Source organism: Salmo salar, chromosome 08, assembly GCF_965601325.2.
Source record: "Salmo salar chromosome 08, fSalSal1, whole genome shotgun sequence".
In the NCBI taxonomy this organism is placed as follows: Eukaryota; Metazoa; Chordata; class Actinopteri; order Salmoniformes; family Salmonidae; genus Salmo; species Salmo salar.
The window spans coordinates 15457517-15482000 of NC_138298.1; the positions used below are offsets into that span (position 1 = coordinate 15457517).

The following is a 24484-nucleotide window of genomic DNA, read 5'->3' on the forward strand; positions in this document are numbered from 1 at the left end:
ATTAAATTAATAAAGAAATGTAAGTTCATTATAATTTCTACACACTTTCTACCTGGTTTAAGTCTTCAATTCAGAATGTTGTATTTTTTCGTTTAAAAAAAAAATAATTTTTTTTTACTTAGACCCACCAGTTGAGAATTGCAGATGTAGGCTATATGATGCTCATAAATTCCTATTTCATTACTCCCATTCAAATACTTCATCCCCCCCAAGACACTTTTAATGAGAAAATGAATGCAGTTTATCAAGTTCATGCACATTTTTTGTTGACAAATGAAGCACCAGCACTCTCTACACAGGAGAGAAACCCTACAGCTGCCCCAGTGAGAGAAGAGGAGAGAGGCTGTTTGCTTGTATGCACTGCGGGAAGAGGTTGTCAGAGAAAATCTGCTTCAGGATACACCAGCAGAAAATGCACACGACCCATGTATAGAGTACTACATGTAATGTAGTATAGAGTACTACATGTAATGTAGTACTAGTTTGTTTTTTTGTAGTTCATTCTGTTGGTTTTGGATGTATTAGGGAACTGGATGAGGTGAAGTGAGGAAAGAATGAGTATGATGACATAAACCCCACTGATCTCATGAGCCTTATTAATACATACCCCAGTTCTTACTCCCAGTCCCCTCCTGACCTCATCACTAACCAGCAGAAAATGCACACGACCCATGTATAGAGTATAGTGACATGAAATGTAGTACTAGTTCATTTTTTTGTAGTTCATTCTGTTGGTTTTGGATGTATTAGGGAACTGGATGAGGCATTTCCCTGGATACCCTCGCTCCCCTCAAAACCTGCTCAGGCTCCTTCACCCACACTGCTCCCTGGTACACCCCCGAGCTACGCCAGTTAAAAGTCAGTGGACGTCTGCAAGAGGACTGGTGTTACGAATCCCTTTGGCCCTGCAGTCTAGGGGGGATGGAGACGAGACCCGTAACATAACCCATGCAAATTATAATAGTGAAAAGGAACAGTGTGTATAAAAACCACAGACAACTTAAATCTACCATCAAACACTAAAGGTTTATTGCTAAACACACGGTAATGGGGTGTGAGAAAAGGGGCTGAGCTGGACCCAAGCAAAGAAACAATAATCAAAAACACCCCTAAACTAGACTAGCCTATTTCAAGAACAGCTAGCTAACTAACCAAAAAAATACAGTGGGTGGTCCGCCCAGTTCTAACTAGGGTACTTAGACAAAGTATTCCTACGGGTAATGTATGCCCATGGGCGACTTGTCTTGGTACCCCCTTTTCCCACCAAACAAACAAACAGTCAAACAAAACAATACTCACAGGTGGGATGGACAAAGTGACATGTAGTTGCAAAAACAAAAGCGCTCAATACACAAAGAGAGAGATAGAGCTGGGGACAGAGCAAGAGACTGAACACAGAGTGAGAATGAGCAACTGACTGGGGTTTTTTAACCAAGGGAAAGGGGCTGTGATTGGGTGAGGGAAGAGGAGCAGGTGTCTTCTGTTTGGGGAACTGATTGATGACTGATTGGGGAGTGATGATTGTCACCTGTGAGGGGAGAAGGAGAGAGAAACGAAACACACAGGATACATACAGGATACTTGTATCCGTAACAACTGGTCTAGTAGTTCATTCTCAAGCATACACAGATCACCTGTTAAAATAGAAGAATGCCCTCTCAGTTGCAAGAACATTTTACTACTCCGACATCAACTCGGGTAAAAACAACCCAAAATTCCTCTTCTCCACAGTGAACCGCCTACTTCAGTCTCCTGAAAACTACCCTGCAGACCCCTCCCCCGAACAGCACCACAAGTTCCTGAACTTCTCTCCACTCCTCACTGGCATAATAAACTCCCTCACCACTGGCATCGTACCCTCCAGTCTCAAGAATGCTGCAGTTTCCCCATCCTCAAAAAGATGAATGTTGACCCTGATGTCATGAACAACTGTCTCCTATGCCAAACCTTCCCTTCCTGGAGTTGGTTGTGGCCACTCAACTACAACACCATCTTAACTTCAATAACCTTCACGAACCATTCCACTACAGTTTCTGCTCCAAACAGCCATGGTCAAAATCGCCAACGACCTCCTTCGTGCAGCTGACTCGGGACTGCTATCCACCCTCATTCTCCTCCACCGGAGTGCAGCCTTCAATACCATCTCCCATCCACTCCTCATGGAAGGTCTGGCAGGTGTTGGTGTCATGGGTGTTGCACTCCTTGTTTTCCTCCTACCTCATTGACTGCCAACAGTTTGTGCAACTGAAATATCACAGACCAAGTTCACTTCCACTGCTATGCTAATGACACCCAGCTCTACCTCTCCACCAAACCCACCACTCCCCTCCCCCACACCTTCCTTATCAGCTGCCTTCAAGACATTCGGAGCTGGATGAGCATGAACCTCCTAAACCGTACCAGTAATAAGACAGAGGTCATGCTCATCAGGCTACAAATCCACTCTCTCCAAATAGCACAACCTCCACATAGATGGTTTCCAAGTACTCTGTCAACACAAGTCAAACGCGTCGGTGTCACCCTGGACAGTCTTTGTAATCAACCTGGCCCGGGTATCCTGGAAGGATATTGACCTCATCCCGTCAGTCAAGGCCTGGTCGTTCTTTAAAAGTAATTTCCTCCCCATCTTAAATAAACATGCCCCTTTCAAAAAAAATTGAACTAAGAACAGACCTGACTGTCCTCAACCAGCACAAAAACATCCTGTGGCGCACTGCACTAGCATCGAATAGTCCCCCGCGATATGCAACTTTTCAGGGAAATCAGGAACCAATACACTCAGTCAGTCAGGAAAGCAAAGGCTAGTTTTTCAAACAGAAATTTGCATCCTGTAGCTCTAACTCCAAAAAGTTTTGGGACACTAAAGTCCATGGAGAATAAGAGCACCTCCTCCCAGCTGCCCACTGCACCAGCTTCTCCTTCACCCAAATCCAGATAGCAGATGTTCTGAAAGAGCAGCAAAACCTAGACCCGGACAAACCAGCTGGGCTAGATAATCTGGACCCTCTCTTTCTAAAATTATCCGCCGCCATTGTTGCAACCCCTATTACCAGTCTGTTCAACCTCTCTTTCATATCGGCCGAGATCCCTAAAGATTGGAAAGCTGCCGCGGTCATCCCCCTCTTCAAAGGGGGTGACACTCTAGACCCAAACTGTTATAGACCTATATCCATCCTGCCCTGCCTTTCTAAAGTCTTCAAAAGCCAAGTTAATAAACAGATCACTGACCATTTCGAATCCCACCATACCTTCTCCGCTGTGCAATCCGGTTTCCGAGCTGGTCACAGGTGTACCTCAGCCACGCTCAAGGTACTAAACGATATCATAACCGCTATCGATAAAAGACAGTACTGTGCAGCCGTCTTCATCGACCTGGCCAAGACTTTCAACTCTGTCAATCACCGTATCCTTATCGGCAGACTCAACACCCTTGGTTTCTCAAATGACTGCCTCGCCTGGTTCACCAACTACTTCTCAGACAGAGTTCAGTGTGTCAAATCGGAGGGCCTGTTGTCCGGACCTCTGGCAGTCTCTATGGGGGTACCACACTGTTCAATTCTCGGGCCGACTCTTTTCTCTGTATATATCAACTATGTCGCTCTTGCTGCGGGTGATTCCCTGATCCACCTCTACGCAGACGACACCATTCTCTATACATCTGGCCCTTCTTTGGACACTTAACTAACCTCCAAACGAGCTTCAATGCCATACAACACTCCTTCCGTGGCCTCCAACTGCTCTTAAATGCTAGTAAAACCAAATGCATGCTTTTCAACCGTTCACTGCCCACACCCGCCCGACTAGCATCACTACTCTGGACGGTTCTAAATACCTAGATGTCTGGCTTGACTGTAAACTCTCCTTTTAGACTCATATTAAACATCTCCAATCCAAAATTAAATCTAGAATCGGCTTCCTATTTCACAACAAAGCCTCCTTCACTCACGCCGCCAAACATACCCTCGTAAAACTGACTATCCTACCGATCCTCGACTTCGGCGATGTCATTTACAAAATAGCTTCCAATACTCTACTCAGCAAACTGGATGCAGTCTATCACAGTGCCATCCGTTTTGACACCAAAGCCCCTTATACCACCCACCACTGCGACCTGTATGCTCTAGTCGGCTGGCCCTCGCTACATATTCGTCGCCAGACCCACTGGCTCCAAGTCATCTATAAGTCTATGCTAGGTAAACTCCACCTTATCTCAGCTCACTGGTCACGATAACAACACCCACCCGTAGCACGCGCTCCAGCAGGTATATCTCACTGGTCGTCCCCAAAGCCAACACCTCCTTTGGCCGCCTTTCCTTCCAGTTCTCTGCTGCCAATGACTGGAACGAATTGCACTTTTTTTTTTATATATTAAAAAATAAGACATCTTTTTTTTTTTATCACTGAAGCTGGATTCTTATATTTCCCTCACTAACTTTAAACATCAGCTATCTGAGCAGCTAACCGATCGCAACAGCTTAACATAGCCCATCTGTAAATAGCCAATCTACCTACCTCATCCCCATATTGTTTTTATTTACTTTTCTGCTCTTTTGCACACCAGTATTTCTACATCATCTGCTCATCTTTCACTCCAGTGTTAATTTGTTAAACTGTAATTACTTCGCTACTATGGCCTATTTATTGCCTTACCTCCTCACGCCATTTGCACACACTGTATATAGACTTTCTTTTTTTCCTATTGTGTTATTTACTGTACGCTTGTTTATTCCATGTGTAACTCTGTGGTTGTTTCTGTGCACTGCTTTTCTTTATCTTGGCCAGGTAGCAGTTGTAAATGAGAACTTGTTCTCAACTAGCTTACCTGGTTAAATAAAGGTGAAATAAAAATAAAAAATAAAAAGATTGGGTGTCGGGGCTATTAAAATAAACTTCCCCATACAGAAGACGCCTTAGTCCAATGACTTTTATGTGTAATGTCATGGAACTGAGAGTCATGATAAATGGCTAACTGCCTGCCAGACAAGTCAAAAGAATTATGCTGGCTTGCTCAGCAATAAAGAATATATATTGGATCTAGTTGGGTCTGATACAGACCAGAACCAATTTGGATCCGATTCACCCTCATCTCTGAAATATTTTGTGTCGACCCACCTCGGATTCAAAACGGAATTGATTTTCAAAAAATGACGGGGTCCTGTAGGTGTCGGATGGGAATTTCACAGATCCAATTCGGTTAAGATCTCAATTTCTGGATTCGAGAAATGTGCAATTCACACTCCGACCTGTGAAAGTCAGCAATACCGCAACACAGCATCTAGTATGTGGAAAACTCACACGAAGAAGTTAACGGACTCGAACAGTGACCAAGAATAATTAACACGTTAGCCTTTTTATTGTTCTTATTTAAACGGTTATTAACACCCTGGAATTCAAAATGTGACTAATTTAACTGCAAAGTATCAAATACTTACCGAATGTAGTGTTTAGTTCGCGTTGGAGACAGGACTTGGTTGATAGATGTTATCTAGGTAACGCTAGTTGTCGACCTGCTAACAATGGCTAACTCTAACTGTATGGTTTTTCACACTCAAATAGCCTCCATCATGGAGGTGTTAGCGAATGCAGCTGTGGCAGAGATCTGTAAACTCGTAGACGACGACTATGCAGTGCTTCGTTTGGAAATAACTCAAAGCCAGAAAGAAAACAGAGCATTGCGGAGGAAACTACTAGAAATTAAGGTGGCACGGGAGCGCGCAGAGAGGACCTTGCGAGAGCGCGTCCTTTCCAGTCGTCCCAGCAGTGTCAAGATCCTCGACCGATACAGAGGAATGGCAAGAGGTACATTTAGCAGAAGGCCAAGGCTGCCTGTCATTTATAGCGCAGTGCCTGTCGCCCCGTTCCGCTATGCACATGTGTAGATTTGTTACCCAGAATTGCGTCTTGGTCAGTTTTTAGATAGCTAATCAGAGGAATTATTGCATACTGTATGCATGTGAAAAGACACAATATCATATTCTAACAAGATTCTTTATCTACTGCATTTCCTATTATTTACTCAATGAAAACAATGTGATGCATGGAACATAATACAGAGATCAATAAATAGTATATCAAGAAGTTATGAAAAGTATTACCTTAAATCCTTGCCAATTGTTGACAGTGTCAATAGTGTACAATATACCGTTGAGCATTGACAGGTGCCTAACCTAACCACCTCTTTTCCCCCCAATCACTCTCTCAGGTGAAGGACATCTCACTGGAGGCCACAGAAGCTTTGTGAAGCCAGCGGGACAGAATGCTTGGAGAGATGACCAACCAATCACTGTTGATGAGGGGAGTGGAACCTCCACCCAGCACGTTATCGTGATCGAGGTTAGTGTAATAGTGTAACATTAAAAATAATTTGTTACTTTGTATATCAAATGTGCCCATTTATTTCAGAAAGGCTCCCCTCAGGTATTCACTTGCATACATGTACGTCCTCATTTATTTTCCATAGTGGAGCTTGTGAGGCTTCACTACGACATTGTTATCCAATACAACTCATGTACCGGTAATAACCTCCTCTCTTCTTGTCAGTCTGCAGATGCAGAGGCTGCAGGTCCTGGAGGATCATCTCTGGTCAAGCAGGAGAGGACTGAAGGAGAGGAGGACCCACAACACAGCAGAGACATCCAGACTGGAGCAGCAGCTGTTCTAGTGCCCCCTGCAGCCACGGATCACCTATCCACTGCCGCGCCCCAGCCCAGGAAGCGATGCAGCATGGCGGAGGTCAGTGGAACGCCGAACGCCGCCCTCAAGTCAGAGATGGACACAGAGACTTTAGTTGTAACACAGAGGCTTTTACATACAGGATCTGACCACAGGCCAGACCCTGACAGACTGGGGCTGGGGAGACTGGGCTGTCCACTTGTTCCTGGATCAGAGTATTTACTTTACAGTAATCCAAGACCGAGGACTGTTCATTCCCATCGGGACTCAGGTGACACGTTAGAGACTGGCAATGATCCATCTTGTTCTTACTCTACAGAGATGGACCGTGGCAACATGCCCTTGGATTTGGAGACACAGACTGATCTGTCTAGAGGGGACTGGAACCAGTACAGTGGTAGTGTATACTCTGAAGGGTGCCTAGATAAGAAAGGGGAGGTTATAGTGGTAGATGAAGTGACTGTGAAAGTGGAGGGCGACCCTCCTCTGGCATGGAATGTAGATGAGACTTACTTAGGAGAAGGACACTCACATGGCAGAGATTTCTTAGATTACAGGGGAAGCTTAAAGACAAATCTAAATGTCCCGACTCACTCCCCTTTACACGCGTTCAGGGATCGCGACCCAGTGTCCACATCGATGGCACCTTCCGATTCACATGGCCGCGTCTTTTTCGATCAGGTATTGAACTCAAACGACAGGGCTAGAGCCGAGACTCAGGGAGGGGGAGCAACATCAGGTAGTAGTAAAGAGAAACAGTTCCTCTGCATGTTCTGTAACAAAGGCTTCAGCTGCCCCCAGAAGGTGGAGATCCACCAGAGGGTCCACACAGGAGTGAAACCCTTCAGTTGTACCCAGTGTCACATGCGCTTCGCCCTGGCTGGCAACCTGAAGAGACACCAGATGGTCCACACAGGGGAGAAACCCTTCAGCTGCTCCCAGTGTGAGAAGAGGTTCTCCCAGGCTGGTGACCTGAAGAGGCACCAGAGGGTCCACACAGGGGAGAAACCATTCAGCTGTACCCAGTGTCACATGCGCTTCGCCCTGGCTGGCAACCTGAAGATGCACCTGAAGGTTCACACGGGAGAAAAACCGTTTGCCTGTACACACTGCGGGAAGAGGTTCTCAGAGAAGAGCTACCTCAGTATACACCAGCAGAAAAACCATTCCACTCTATAACATAGAAAGTAACCATTCCACTCAATATCCTCTGACGTTTAGATGAAAACCTGCACAAAGACAAATAAATTGATATTGTTGTAAGCGGAAAGATCCACAGATTCATTTCGAATAATGAGTGTAACAGATTTCACTGTTGAATATTGCATCCAGGCATTGTGTGATATACACTGAGTGTATGAAACATTAAGAACACCTTCCTAATATTGAGTTGTACCCCCTTTTGCCCTCAGCACAGACTCAATTCGTCAGGGACATGGACTTTACAAGATGTCGAAAGCATTTCACAGGGATGCTGGCCCATGTTGACTCCAATGCCTCCCACATTTGTGTCAAGTTCCTTTGTGGTGGACCATTCTTGATACACACGGGAAACTGTTGAGCGTGAAAAACCCAGCAGCGTTGCAGTTCTTGACACAAACCAGTGCACCTACTACCATCCCCCGTTTTAAAGGCACTAAAATCTTTTATCTTGCCCATTCACCCTCTGAATGCCACACATACACAATCCCTGTCTCAATTGCCTCGAGGCTTAAAATTCCTTTAACCGGTCTACTCCCCTTCATCTACACTGATTGAAGTGGATTTAACAAGTTACAACAATAAGGGATCAAAGCTTTCAGCTGGATTCACCTGGTCAGTGTATCATGAAAATAGCATAATGTTCATAATGTTTTTTTCCACTCAGTGTATAAGGTATATATAAGCCTAAAATGTCTGTTACATATTGTGTTTGTACTGTATGGGCCAGTGGTCACCAATCATTCGATCGACTTGTCGATCTCCAAGGCATTTCTGTATAGAGCCTTGTCTTCCTATTTTTTAAAATTGCTCTCGGGCTGTTGGTGATAGGTGCAGCTTATTCAGCTGCCCTGCGTGCCGGTTAGGCAAACTGTTGCCATTTCATGTGTCTGAAGGTACAAACTCTGCCTTCCCGGTGGTCCTGGAGAGGAAATCAAGTGCACTATGCTACCGCTGGCCAATCAGATTGCTCAGATGACCGAGTCTGCAGTAACGTAGGCATAAAAGAAATACTGTGAGATTTCAAAACGTTTAAAACCATGACTAGAGATAGACTGTCAATGAATACAGCAAAGAGCTGCTGTTTTTGAGTGAGTTCATGTTTAAGTTCTTACTCAGCACTGTCAACACTTTGTATTCAACACTTTTATAAGCCATAAAATGTGCGTTCTTCCTATTTCCACCTTGTGCTACAATGTATGCTCACTCGGCTGTCCCTCACAAGTAATTCAACAATGGATCTATTACCGGTGTGATCATATAGCCTATCTCAAATTTTGAAATATAATTACAAAAAAATGTCCCGAACAACAATGCATTGGCAGGTAAATTCAAGCAAAGCCGGTATGCGGTGATAATGTATTGGGCCTATAGCCTACTGCACAAACCTCATTGCTACAGTACTGTTTTTAATTGGTTAATGTTGCATAGGCTTACATTTAAGTAATGTTATTAAAAATATTAGAGCAGTAGATCTCAGCATGCATTTTGACTCAAAGTGATCTTGACTCAGAATAGGTTGGTGACCACTGGTGTAGGCTATATGATGTTCACAAATGCCTATTTCATTACTTCCATTAAACTACTTTATTTTCCCCCCAAAAAAACTACATAGTCCTTGCCGATGATAAGCATACCCATAACATGAAGCAGCCACCACCATGCTTGGAAATATGAAGAGTGGTACTCAGTGCCGTGTTGTTGGATTTGCCCCAAACTAAACGCTTTGTATTCAGAACAAAAAGTGAATTTCTTTGCCAATTTTTTTGCAGTATTACTTAAGTGCCATGTTGCAAACAGGATGTATGTTTTGGAATATTTGTTTTTCTGTACAAGCTTCTTTTCGCTCTGTCATTTAGGTTAATATTATGGATTAACTACAATGTAGCCTGTTCGGCCCACCTTTTCCTGTTGTCCACGATCAGCTCCTTTGTCTTGCTCACATTGAGGGAGAAGTTGTTGTCCTGGCACCACACTGCCAGTTCTCTGACCTCCCTATAGGCTGTCTCATCGTTGTCGGTGATCAGGCCTACCACTGTTGTGTCGTCAGCAAACTTAATGATGGTGTTGGAGTCGTGTTTGGCCACGCAGTCGTGGGTGAACAGGGAGTACAGGAGGGGACTAAACACCCGAGGGGTCCCAGTGTTGAAGATCAGCGTGGCAGACGTGTTGTTGCCTACCCTTACCACCTGGGGGCGGCCCGTCAGGAAGTCCAGGATCCAGTTGCAGAGGGAGGTGTTTAGTCCCAGGGTCCTTAGCTTAGTGATGTTCTTCGTGGGCACTATGGTGTTGAACACTGAGCTGTAGTCAATGAACAGCATTCTCGCATAGGTGTTCCTTTTGTCCAGGTGGAAAAGGACAGTGTGGAGTGCAATTGAGATTGCGTCATCTGTGGATCTGTTGGGGCGACATGAGAATTGGAGTGGGTCTAGGGTATCCGGGAGGATGCTGTTGATGTGAGCCATGACCAGCCTTTCAAAGCACTTCATGGCTACCGACGTGAGTGCTACGGGGCAGTAATCATTTAGGCAGGTTACCTTCGCTTCCTTGGGCACAGGGACTATGGTGGTGAAGACACTGATCCATAGATTTGTCTGTCAATTCCTCCACCCACCATGCTCTCTTTAAATAGCCTACCTCCGTGTCAGAGAAGGGCTGTTAAGTTAAAACCAAGACTCGAATTGAGAGGGTATAACATAGGCCTACCTTTTTATTAAAGAAAATTGTGAAAAACACAGGCCTACCCCATAGCTTAAGATTTTGAAGAAAATGAAACCGATCCGATTATATAAAGTGATCTATAACAGCGCTTGGGTCCGTGATGCTTTAAGCTAGAAACAAACTATGAAATACCCGTTTCGTTTCTTTGACATTGAGGCTAAGCTACAACCTATAGCCGAGGAGAGAAAACATTTACCATGCTTGGGAGGTAATCTAATTCTTTCACTATCAATTGATTAATATTCATTTTCTGTACAACAGAAGCTGTTCAAACCCAGACAGCTTTTAGGGGAACACTTGTGACCTCTCGTACGGGTTAAGCTACAGAAGAAGAGTCGACAGCAGTTAAAGCTTACATTTTCTTAGTTGGTAGACCTACTCTGTTTGGGCTGGAAAGGTATAGGCCTAACTTTTGAAAGTAACATGCTCAGATTCCTAATGATGTCACAAATTAAATGATTTGCAAACGGACAGTTTTGTTGCAAACAAAACACACTGATTTGGCATTGAAGACATATGATAAGATGAACACATCTCTGTCCATTCTTAGCCTGTAATTTCGCTAATTTGTTTGGTATAAAAACATATTATTACAATATGTAAAAGGACATAGAATTGCATGACATTTCAATTTCTCTGACCTGCAAATATGATAGATTCATGCAATGCTTTTACTATAAAAGGAGATCTTCCCACCCCTACTCTTGTCCACGGTGGTCTGTGAACCCACAACCTTCTGGCCCACAGCCCTTTGCGCTATCAAAATTCCTGCGTTGCCATGTAATGTTTACAGGACGAAGAACAGTTTGTAAAGCTGCATATCTAAGGCTCTGGTCTGTCCAAGAAGTGAGGATAAATGGTAGCTTTGTTATCTGCTATCCACTTATTATTTTGGGTATAGCCAAGAGTCACTTTTTTTTCTTCATTTTTTAAATTTTTTCAAGCGTTCAGGTAGGGTTTAGGTCAAATATATTTTGCTGAAGGGAGGGTCATACATTTTTATTTCAGAGAGGTCCGATTTTTAATAATGTTCACTCCCTAAAGTTACTGACTGAAAACCGAGAAATAACTGATCATTCTATTTTTATACTAACTGGTTACCATGGTGAATTATCCAATAATTATTGGTAGGACACATGAAAGGAAACAGAGTTTACCGGAATCTCTACATTAAAAATACTATCAGATCAATAAAATGTCCTTGTAGGTCTAATAGAAAACACCACATAGGCTATATTGGCTCAGAACAGGGCTGCACGGCTGGCCCTTGGATGTACACAGAGAGCTAACATTTATAACATGCATGTCAATCTCTCCTGGCTGAAAGTGTAGGAGAGATTGACTTCATCACTACTTGTATTTGTGAGAGGTATTGACATGTTGAATGCATCGAGCTGTCTGTTTGAACTACTGGCACACAGCACAGACATCCATGCATACCCCACAAGACATGCCACCAGAGATCTCTAAACTGCCCCCAAGTCCAGAACAGACTATGGGAGGCACACAGTACTACATAGAGCCATGACTACATGGAACTCTATTCCACATCAAGTAACTGACGCAAGCAGTAAAATTAGATTTAAAAAACATTAAAATACACCTTATGGAACAGCGCGGACTGTGAAGCAACACAAACGGACACATACACACACAAAAACATACAGCGCATTCGGGAAAATATTCAGACCCCTTGACTTTTTCCTCATTTTGTTACGTTAGCCTTATTCTAAAATTGATTAAATTATATTTCTCATCAACCTAAACACAATACCCCATAATGACAAAGCGAAAACAGCTTAGAAATGTTCGCAAATTAATAAAAAATCAAATTTACATAAGTATTCAGACCCTTTGCTATGCGATTCGAAATTGAGCTCAGGTGCATCCTGTTTCCATTAATCATCCTTCATGTTTCTACAACTTGATTGGAGTGTACCTGTGGCGCAGCGGTCTAAGGCACTGCATCTCAGTGCTTGAGGCGTCACTACAGACACACTGGTTTGAATCCAGGCTGTATCACAACCGGCCGTGATTGGGAGTCCCATAGGGCGGCGCACAATTGGCCCAGCGTAGTCCGGGTTTGGCCGTCATTGTAAATAAGAATTTGTTCTTAACTGACTTGCCTAGTTAATTAAAAATTAATCGATTGATTGGACATGATTTGGAAAGGCACACACCTGTCTATATAAGGTCCCACAGTTGACAGTGCATGTCACAGCAAAAACCAAGCCATGAGGTCCAAGGAATTGTCTGTAGAGCTCCGAGACAGGATTTTGTCGAGGCACAGATCTGGGGAAGGATACCAAAACATTTCTGCAGCATTGAAGGTCCCCAAGAATACAGTGGCCTCCATTCTTAAATGGAAGAAGTTTAGAACCACCAAGACTCTTCCTAGAGCTGGCCGCCCGGTTGAACTGAGCAATCGGGGGAGAAGGGCCTTGGTCAGAGAGGTGACCAAGAATCCGATGGTCACTCTGACAGAGCTCCACAGTTCTTCTGTGGAGATGGGAGAACCTTCCAGAAGGACAACCATCTCTGCAGCACTCCACCAATCAGTGGCCAAACGGAAGCCACTCCTCAGTAAAAGGCACATGACAGCCCTCTTGGAGTTTACTAAAAGGCACCTAAAAACTCTCAGACCATGAGAAACAAGATTCTCTAGTCTGATGAAACCAAGATTGAACTCTTTGGCCTGAATGCCAAGTGTCACCTCTGGAGGAAATCTGGCACCATCCCTACGGTGAAGCATGGTGGTGGCAGCGACATGCAGTGGGGATGTTTTTCAGCGGCAGGGACTGGGAGACTAGTCAGGATCGAGGGAAAGATGAATGGAGCGAAGTACAGAGAGATCCTTGATGAAAACCTGCTCCAGAGTGCTCAGGCTGGGGCGAAGGTTCACCTTCCAACAGGACAACAACCCTAAGCACACAGCCAAGACAATGCAGGAGTGGCTTCGGGACAAGTCTGAATGTCCTTGAGTGGCCCAGCCAGAGCCCGACCATCTCTGAAGAGATCTGAAAATAGCTGTGCAGCGACGCTCCCCATCCAATCTGACAGAGCTTGAGAGGATCTGCAGAGAAGAAGGGGCAAAACTCCCCAAATACAGGTGTGCCAAGCTTATAGCATCATACCCAAGAAGACTCGAGGTTGTAATCGCTGCCAAAGGTGCTTCAACAAAGGACTGAGTAAAGGGTCTGAATACTTATGTAAATGTGATGTTTTTTATTTTTAATACATTCGCAAAATGTTCTAAAAACCTGTTTTTGCTTTTGTAACCGATGTGAAATGGCTAGTTAGTTAGCGGTGGTGCGCGCTAATAGCGTTTCAATCGGGTGACGTCACTCGCTCTGAGACCTGAAGTAGTTGTTCCCCTTGCTCTGCAAGGGCCGCGGCTTTTGTGGCGCGATGGGTAACGGTGCTTCGTGGGTGTCAGTTGTTGATGTGTGCAGAGGGTCCCTGGTTCAAGCCCAGGTTGGGGCGAGGAGAGGGACGGAAGCTATACTGTTACACTTTCATTATGGGGTATTGTGTGTAGATTCATGAGGGGGAAAAAAAACTATTTAATACATTTTAGAATAAGGCTGTAATGTAACAAAATTGGGATAAAGTCGAGGGGTCTGAATATTTTCCAAATGAACTGTACGCACTATACACACACGTACACGTGTTGATTTTGTGTTGTAGATATGTGGTAGTGGAGTAGGGCCTGAGGGCACACAGTGTGTTGTGAAATCTGTTATGAATGTATTGTAATGTTTTTAAAATTGTATAACTGCCTTAATTTTGCTGGATCCATAATAAATTCAAATATCATAGAAATCAAAAGCTATTTCCATGTGAAAATGTTATTGCGTCATTGGTTTTGTTGGTAGGCTACTCTGATAGGACCACATTATGTTCAAATAGTTACAATAGCCTATTGGATAGTCTAAAACTTCAACTTTAAGTTTTTACAGCACTGTAAATGCACGCAGGAAGTTCCACAGAATTCTCACAACATTCTAGTTTACGTCCCCACACTGACATTTGCTCAGTGCCACCCAAAAAATTAAGGGAACAGTGGTCCCAGCTCATGTTGGGGTTGGGGAAATGAAGCAGCACATAAAGTAACGAAGACAGCTCTGAAGAGGGAGGAGGTAAATGTGGTGGTCCCATTAGGAGGGATGGAATGTTGGAGCATCATAGCAGAGGGGTTGACCCAGGAGTGGCAACATGAGTGGGAGAGAAGAGGAATGCAGTTTTTCTCTATCCAGAATTCTGTGAGGAAGGTTAATGTGTATGTGGGGAGTGAAATGAGGGATACGGTTTTGTTGACAAGGCTGAGGTTGGGTCATTGTGGATTGGGAAGTGAGTTATTGTTAGTGAGGAAACACACAGATGGGAAGTGTGAGGAAGGTGTCGAGGTAGAGATTGAAGTATGTCATGTTATATTGCCGGTGGTATGCTGAGGATAGGACATTCTTCTGTGAGCTGACTAACCGCATTTTTGCTTGTAACAATTTCGAGCTCAAATGATAAGCAAAGCTAAATACCAAGGAAGCTGTTGTCGTTTCTCTATTCCACCGGCCTGCACCTACTGGTGTGAGGATATTATTCATTCGCATTCTGACCTGAGAAAGACAGCAATTCACAGTACACCGTCTAGTCTGCCGGAAACGCACAAGACGACGAAGAAGACAGCGGATAGTCTGCTGCTGGAAACGCACAGGAAGAAAAATAAGTAAACGGAAGTGAAGTGACCAAGAACAATTTCCACGTTAGCGTTATTGTTGTTGTTATTTAGACGTTTATTAAAACCCTGGAATTTAAAATGACTAATTTAACTGCACATCATCACATACTTACGGCATGTAATGTCTAATTCGGGTTAAGGACTTGGTTGATAGATGTTATCTAGGTAGTGCTAGCTAACTGCTAACAATGGCTAACTGTATGGTTTTTCACACTCAAATAGCCTCCATCATGGAAGTGCTAGCAAATGCTGCGGTGGCAGAGATCTGTAAACTCGTAGACGACGACTATGCAGTGCTTCGTTTGGAAATAACTCAAAGCCATAAAGAAAACAGGACATTGCGGAGGAAACTACTGGAACTGAAGGTGGCACGGGAGCGCGCAGAGAGAACAACACGAGAGCGCGTCCTCGCCAGTCGTCCCAGTAGTGTCAAGATCCTCGACCGATACAGAGGAATGGCAAGAGGTACATTTTGCGGAAGGCCGAGGCTGCGCGGCCTGTCGCCCTGTTCAACGCTGCATGTGTTCAGATGTGTTACCCAGAATTGGGTCTTGGTCAGTTTTTGGAAAATATGCATTAATTCGCCTGATTGGCTTAGACACTATCACATTCGAATCAGATTCTTGATTTACTGCATTTCTTATTATTTACTGAATGAAAACAATGTGATGCATGGAATTTAAGATTGATTTATAAATAAACTCAGCAAAAAAAGAAACGTCCCTCTTTCAGGACCCTGTATTTCAAAGATAATTTGTATCAATCTAAATAACTTCACAGACTTTCATTGTAAAGGGTTTAAACACTGTTTCACATGCTTTTTTAAATGAACCATAAACAATTAATGAACATGCACCTGTGGAACGGTCATTAAGACACTAACAGCTTACAGACGGTAGGCAATTAAGGTCACAGTTCTGAAAACTTAGGACACTAAAGAGGCCTTTGTACTGACTCTGAAAAACACCAAAAGAAAGATGCCCAGGGTCCCAGCTCATCTGTGTGAACATGCCTTAGGCATGCTGCAAGGAGGCATGAGGACTACAGATGTGGCCAGGGCAATAAATTGCAATAAATAACTGTGAGATGCCTAAGACAGCGCAACAGGGAGACAGGATGGACAGCTGATCATCCTCGTAGTGGCAGACCACGTGCAACAACACCCGCACGGGATTGGTACATCCGAACATCACACCTGCGGGACAGGTACAGGATGGCAACAACAACTGCCCGAGTTACACCAGGAACGCACAATCCCTCCATCAGTGCTCAGACTGTGCGCAATAGGCTGAGAGAGGCTGGACTGAAAGCTTGTAGGCCTGTTGTAAGACAGGTCCTCACCAGACATCACCAGCAACAACGTTCCCTATGGGTACAAACCCACCGTCGCTGGACCAGACAGGACTGGCAAAAAGTGCTCTTCACTGACGAGTCACGGTTCCGTCTCACCAGGGGCGATGGTCGGATTCGCGTTTATTGTTGAAGGAATGAGTGTTACACCGAGGCCTGTACTCTGAAGCGGGATCGATTTGGAGGTGGAGGGTTCGTCATGGTCTGGGGCGGTGTGTCACAGCATCATCGGACTGAGCTTGTTGTCATTGCAGGCAATCTCAACACTGTGTGTTACAGGGAAGACATCCTCCTCCCTCATGTGGTACCCTTCCTGCAGGCTCATTCTGACATGACCCTCCAGCATAACAATGCCACCAGCCAGACTGCTCGTTCTGTGCGTGATTTCTTGCAAGACAGGAATTAGAGGTCGACCGATTATGATTTTTCAACACCGATACCGATTATTGGACGACCAAAAACCCGATGCCGATTTTTTTTTTTTTTATATATATATATATTATTTATTTATTTATAATAATGACAATTACAACAATACTGAATGAACACTTAACTTAATATATAATACATCAATAAAATCAATTTAGCCTCAAATAAATAATGAAACATGTTCAATTTGGTTTAAATAATGCAAAAACAAAGTGTTGGAGAAGAAAGTAAAAGTGCAATATGTGCCATGTAAAAAAGCTAACGTTTAAGTTCCTTGCTCAGAACATATGAAAGCTGGTGGTTCCTTTTGACATGAGTCTACAATATTCCCAGGTAAGAAGTTTTAGGTTGTAGTTATTATAGGAATTATAGGACTATTTCTCTCTATATGATTTGTATTTCATATACCTTTGACTATTGGATGTTCTTATAGGCACTTTAGTATTGCCAGTGTAACAGTATAGCTTCCATCCCTCTCCTCGCTCCTACCTGGGCTTGAACCAGGAACACATCGACAACAGCCACCCTCGAAGCAGCGTTACCCATGTAGCGCAAGGGGAACAACCACTCCAAGTCTCAGAGCGAGTGACGTTTGAAACGATATTAGCACGCACCCGCTAACTAGCGAGCCAATTCACATCGGTTACACCAGCCTCATCTTGGGAGTTGATAGGCTTGAAGTCATAAACAACGCAAGGCATTGCGAAGGGCTGCTGGCAAAACGCACGAAAATGCTGTTTTGAATTAATGCTTACGAGCCTGCTGCTGCCTACCACCGCTCAGTCAGACTGCTCTATCAAATCATAGACTTAATTATAACATAATAACACACAGAAATACGAGCCTTAGGTCATTAATATGGTCGAATCCGGAAAATATCATCTCGAAAACATTTTTTTTTTCCTGTCAGTGAAATACGGAACCGTTCCGTATTTTATCTAACGGGTGGCATCCCTAAGTCTAAATATTCCTGTTACATTGCACAACCTTCAATGTTATGTCATAATTACGTAAAATTCTGGCAAATTAGTTCACAACGAGCCAGGCAGCCCAAACTGTTGCATATACCCTGACTCTGCGTGCAATGAACACTAGAGATGTGACACAATTTCATGTTAGCAGGCAATATTAAATAAAAATGCAGGTTTAAAAATATATACTTGTGTATTGATTTTAAAGAAAGGCATTGATGTTTATGGTTAGGTACATTGGTGCAACGACAGTGCTTTTTTCGCAAATGCGCTTGTTAAATCAACACCTGTTTGTCGAAGTAGGCTATGATTCAATTATAAATTAACAGGCACCACATCGATTATATGCAACGCAGGACACGTTAGATAAACTAGTAATATCATCAACCATGTGTAGTTAACTAGTGATTATGTTAAGATTTATTGTTTTTTTATAAGATAAGTTTAATGCTAGCTAGCAACTTACCTTGGCTTCTTGCTGCCCTCGCGTAACAGGTAGTCAGCCTACCATGCAGGCTCCTCGTGGAGTGCAATGTAAGGCAGGTGGTTAGAGCATTGGACTAGTAACCGGAAGGTTGCAAAAACGAATCCCCGAATCCCCCCTGAACAAGGCAGTTAACCCCCGTTCCAAGGCTGTCATTGAAAATAAGAATGTGTTCTTAATCTGACTTGCCTAGTTAAATAAAGGTGTAAAAAAAATCTAAAAATTAGCGGCAAATCGGTGGCCAAAAATAATCGGCGACCAAAATCGGCGGCCAAAATTAATCGGCCATTCCGATTAATCGGTTGACCTCTAACAGGAATGTCAGTGTTCTGCCATGGCCAGCGAAGAGCCCGGATCTCACGTCTGGGACCTGTTGGATCGGAGGGTGAGGGCTAGGGCCATTCCCCCCAGAAATGTCCGGGAACTTGCAGGTGCCTTGGTGGAAGAGTGGGGTAACATCTCACAGCAAGAACTGGCAAATCTGGTGCAGTCTATGAGGAGAAGATGCACTGCAGTACTTAATGCAGCTAGTGGCCACACAAGATACTGACTGTTACTTTTGATTTTGACTTCCCCCCCCCCCCCCCCTTTTGTTCAGGGACACATTATTCCAGGTCTGTGGAACTTGTTCAGTTTGTCTCTGTTGTTGAATCTTGTTATGTTCATACAAATATTTACACATGTTAAGTTTTCTGAAAGTAAACGCAGTTGACAGTGTGAGGACATCTCTTATTTTGCTGAGTTTAGTATATCAAGAAGTTATGAGAACTTTTCCTTGACATCTTTGTCATTTCTGTGTCAATAGTGTACAATATTCCATTGAGTATTGACAGTACCTAACCTAACCACCTATTTTCCGCCAATCACTCTCTCAGGTGAAGGACATCTCACTGGAGGCTACAGGAGCTCTGTGAAGCCAGCGGGACACAATAAATGGAGAGATGACCAACCAATCACTGTTGATGAGGGGAGTGGAACCTCAACCCAGCACATTATCATGATAGAGGTCAGTGTAATAGTGTTATGTTAAAATGTGTTACTTTGTAAATCAAATGTGGCCTGTTTATTTCAGAAAGGCACCCCTCAGCTATTCACTGTCTTAGATGTACATCCTCATTTATCTGCCATAAGGAAGTTTGTTAGACTTCCCTACGACATCAACTCATGTACCGGTAATAACCTCCTTTTGTGTCAGTCTGGAGAGGTTGCAGGTCTTGGGGTCAAGCACGAGAGGTCTGAAGGAGAGGAGGACCCACGGCACAGCAGAGACATCCAGACCGGAGAGACTGGACCACCCCTTGTAGCCACGGAGGACCCCACCACCACCCCAGCGCAGCCCAGGATTAGAAGCAGCATCACGGAGGTCAGTGGAAGGCCAGACGCCGTCCTCAAGTCAGAGACAGACACCAAGACTTTAACTGTAACACAAAGGCATTTACACCCAGAGAGACTGGGGCTGGGGAGGCTGGGCTGTCCTCCTGCTCCCAGCTCAGAGTATTTACTTTACGATAACCCGAGCCCGATTCATTCCCATCGAGACTCAGGTGACGAGACTGGCAATGAACCGTCTTGTTCTTACACTACAGAGATGGACCCTGGCAACATGCCCTTGGGTTTAGAGACACAAACTGGTCCATCTAGAGGGGACTGGAACCGGTACAGTAGTAGTGTATACTCTGAAGGGTGCCTAGATAAGAAAGGGGAGGGTCTGATCGTAGATGATGTGAAAGTGGAGGGCGAGGTTCCTCCCACATGGAATGCACATAGTCACCTAGGAGACGGACTATCACAGGGCAGAGATTTCTTAGACAGCAGGGAAAGCTTAAAGACAAATCTAAATGTCGTGACCCACTCCCCTTTACAGGCGTTCAGTGATCGCGACCCAGTGTCCACGTCGATGGGGCCTTCTGATTCACACGGCCACGTCCTTTTCAATCAGGTATTGAACTCAAACGACCGGGCTAGAGCCCAGGCTCAGGGAGGGGGAGCCACATCAGGCAATAGTAAAGAGAAAAGGTTCCTCTGCATGTTCTGTAACAAAGGCTTTAGTTGCTCCCAGAAGGTGGAGATCCACCAGAGGGTCCACACAGGGGAGAAACCCTTCAGCTGTACCCAGTGTCACATGCGCTTTGCAGAGGCTGGCAACCTGAAGAGGCACCAGCGGGTCCACACAGGGGTGAAACCCTTTAGCTGTACCCAGTGTCACATGCCCTTCGCCCAGGCTGGCAGCCTGAAGCGGCACCAGAGGGTCCACACAGGGGAGAAACCCTTTAGCTGCCCTCAGTGTGAGAAGAGGTTCTCACGCCAGCACCAGCTTAAGATCCACCTGAAGGTCCACACAGGAGAGAGGCCATTTACCTGTACGCACTGCGGGAAGAGGTTCTCAGAGAAGAGCTGCCTCAGGATACACCAGCAGAAAAACCATTCCACTGTATAATATAGGATGTAATCATTCCACCCAATATCTGACGTTTAGATCAAACACTGATTTTAAAGACAAACTGGAATTTTCATTGTTGTCAACAAAAAAGACCCACAGCGGCATTAGGAATCACGAGAGGAACAGATTTCAGTGTTTAATATTCCTGGGTAGAATATTGCATCCAGACATTGTGTAAAATACAGTGTAAGGCATATATATATATATATGCCTTCAGAAAGTATTCACACCCCTTGACTTTTTCCACATTTTTTGTTACAAAGTGGGATATAAAATGGATTTAATTGTGCTTTTTTGTCAATGATCTACACAAAATGGAATTTCTTACATTTGTTTAAAAAAAGAAAAATAACACTCTCTTTATTAGAATAGTATTCAACCCTCCGAGTCAATACATGTTAGAATCACCTTTGGCAGCGATTATAGCTGTAAGCGCTTTCCACACCTGGATTGTGCATTTGCCCATTTATTCTTCTCAAAATTCTTCTAGCTCTGTCAAATTGGTTGTTGATCATTGCTAGACAACAATTTCAGGTCCTTAGCTCCATTCTGTTATTTTTGTTTTATCCTGATAAACTCCCCAGTCCTTAACGATTACAAGCAGACATAAGCCGAGGAAGAGTAGTGTGAATATTGTATATTTTTTTTAATAATTTGATTGTTTCTTTTTGCATTTTTCTATTTTAGTTTTGGCTGCTCTAGGGTTAGATCCCTATATCCTGTGGTCTTGACTCTTAGATTTGCAGGATCGTTATGAAGTATTTTGGCTTGATAGCTAGCTGGCTGTTTTGAGTCAAATTATGTGGCTTTTTGTTTTATCTGTTTGGAAATTTTACAACAAGGACTGCGTGCTGTGTCCAGAGGTAACAGAGGAAGTTCAGGGAAAGCTCCTAACCAAGGGGTTGAACACTTAGTGTCAAGAAAAAGTTTGTGAACCCTTTGGAAATACATGGATTCCTGCATAAATTGGTCATAAAATTTGATCTGATCTTCATCTAGGTCACAACAATAGACAAACTGTCTGCTTAAATTAATAACACACAAACAATGATACGTTTTCATGTCTTTGAGCACAGTGTAAACATTCACAGTGCAGGGTGGGAAAAGTATGTGAGCCCTTGGATTTAATAACTGGTTGACCCTCCTTTGGCAGCAATAACCTCAACCAAACGTTTTCTGTAGTTGTGGATCAGACCTGCACAACGGTCAGGAGGAGTTTTGGACTATTCCTCTTTACAAAACTGTTTCAGTTCAGCAATATTCTTGGGATGTCTGGTGTGAACCGCTTGTTTTTTTTGGATAGAAGGGACTTCTTCCGGGGTGTCCTCCCATGAACACCATTCTTGTTTAGTATTTGACGTATCGTAGACTCTTCAACAGAGATGTTAGCATGTTGGCAAGTCTTTAGCTGACACTATAATTCTTCTTAACCTCAGAGCATTCTGCGCTGTGCTCTTGCAGTCATCTTTGCAGGACGGTCACTCCTAGGGAGAGTAGCAACAGTGCTGAACTTTCTCAATTTATAGACAATTTGTCTTACCATGGACTGATGAACATCAAGGCTTTTAGAGATACTTTTGTAATCCTTTCCAGCTTTATGCAAGTCAACATTTCTTAATCTTAAGTCTTCTGAGATCTCTTTTGTTCGAGGCATGGTTCACATCAGGCAATGCTTCTTGTGAATAGCAAACTCAAATTTTGTGAGTTTTTTTTTTATAGGGCAGGGCAGCTCTAACCAACATCTCCAATCACGTCTCATTGATTTAACTCCAGGTTAGCGGACTCCTGACTCCAATTAGCTTTTGGAGAATTCATTAGCCTAGGGGTTCACATACTTTTTCCAACCTACACTGAACGTTTAAATGTTGTATTCAATATAGACACAAAAAACACAATAATTTGTGTCATTAGTTTAAGTACACTCTTTATTGTTGTGACTTAGATGAAGATCAGAGAATTTGATGACCAATTTATTCAGAAATCCAGGTAATTCCAAAGGATTCACATACTTTTTCTTGCTACTAGCAGAGAAAGTTCAGGGAATGCATCTAACCGCTGCCAAGATGTGGCTTTTCGTGCACTTTTCAGCAGCGGTGGCATCACCCAGGTGGGTGCTACATTCCTGGCAATGGAGGACCAGTACCAGAGAAGCGGCTCCAACGGAGTGACTGACCATTCAGAGAACCGGGCCTGTTTTTTTTTCAGACTGTCTTTGTTTCACCTTGGCTGTCCCCTCGATGCCCCCTCTACTGAACCTCCACTGCCTTTCCACTGACCCTAAAGCCCAAACTGCCTGAAGCTTTCAATCTCGATAATTTACATGTGTTTGTTTTACCATTTATATACTTTGAGGCTTTGAAAAGCACTATACTAGTTCAAAAATGTATATATTATATCTGTAAGCCAAGTATTCCTAGTAGGTTAGGTCTACATGTTAATGTTTGTAAATTGTTTTAACCATTTATTTAAGAGGACCACAGTGGAAATACATTTTCAAACTTGTCATCCTCGATTACTTTAAAATGCGTTATCCAGATGCTTGTTTGAATGGATTTAAATGATCAAATAAATCTATAACATGATGCAGCCACCACTATGCTTGAAAAGATGGAGAGTGGTACTCACTAATGTGTTGTATTGGATTTGCCCCAAACATAACACTGTATTCAGGAAAAAATTAATTAGCTTTTCCACATTTTTTGCAGTATTACTTTAGTGCCTTGTTGCAAACAGGATGCATGTTTTTTGTTCTATACAGGCTTCCTTCTTTTCACTGTGCCAATTAGGTTAGTATTGTGGTAATTACAATGTTGTTGATCCATCCTCCGTTTTACTATCACAGCCATTAAACTCCAACTCTTTTAAAGTCACCGTTGGCCTCGTGAAATCCCCGAGCGGCTTCCTTCCTCTCCGGCAACTGAGTTAGGAAAGATGCCTGTATCTTTGTAGTGACTGGACGTATTGATACACCATCCAATGTATATACTGTATTTTATACCATCCATTGCATCTTGCCTATGCTGCTCGGTCATCGCTCATTCATATATTTATATTCCATCCATTAGATGTGTGTATTAGATAGTTGTGGAATTGTTAGGTATTACTGCACTGTCGGAACTAGAAGCGCAAGCATTTTGCTACACTCGCAATAACATCTGCTAACCATGTGTATGTGACCAATAAAATTTGATTTGAAGTGTAATGAATAACTTCACCATGCCCAAAGGGATATTCAATGTTTGCTTTTTGAAATTATTCTAATTTAATTTTACATCTACCAATCAGTGTCCTTCTTCACGAGGCATTGGAAAACCTCCCTGGTCTTTATGGTTGAATATGTGTTTGAAATTCACTGCTCAACTGAGACATATTACAGATAATTGTATGTGGGGTACAGAGATGAAGTAGTCATTCAAAAACCATGTTAAACACTTATTGCACACAGAGTGAGTCCATGCAACTTATTAAGCACATTTTTACTC

General features: G+C 43.4%; 2 protein-coding genes across 2 annotated transcripts; both read left to right on the forward strand.

The window, feature by feature from the left end:
• The first annotated feature begins 5292 nt into the window (after positions 1-5292).
• Positions 5293-14377, forward strand: LOC145850201 (uncharacterized). Its single transcript, XM_014209155.3, has 3 exons — positions 5293-5799; positions 6203-6333; positions 6541-14377. The coding sequence occupies exons 1-3, from the start codon at positions 5517-5519 to the stop codon at positions 7849-7851; spliced, it is 1725 nt and encodes a 574-aa protein (XP_014064630.2). The 5' UTR covers positions 5293-5516; the 3' UTR covers positions 7852-14377.
• Positions 14378-14773: 396 nt separating this feature from the next.
• LOC123744264 (uncharacterized) lies at positions 14774-24227 on the forward strand. The gene is made up of 3 exons (XM_045723179.2): positions 14774-15793; positions 19438-19568; positions 19758-24227. Exons 1-3 carry the CDS (start codon positions 15517-15519, stop codon positions 20997-20999), a joined length of 1650 nt encoding a protein of 549 aa, XP_045579135.1. The 5' UTR covers positions 14774-15516; the 3' UTR covers positions 21000-24227.
• Positions 24228-24484: the final 257 nt, after the last annotated feature.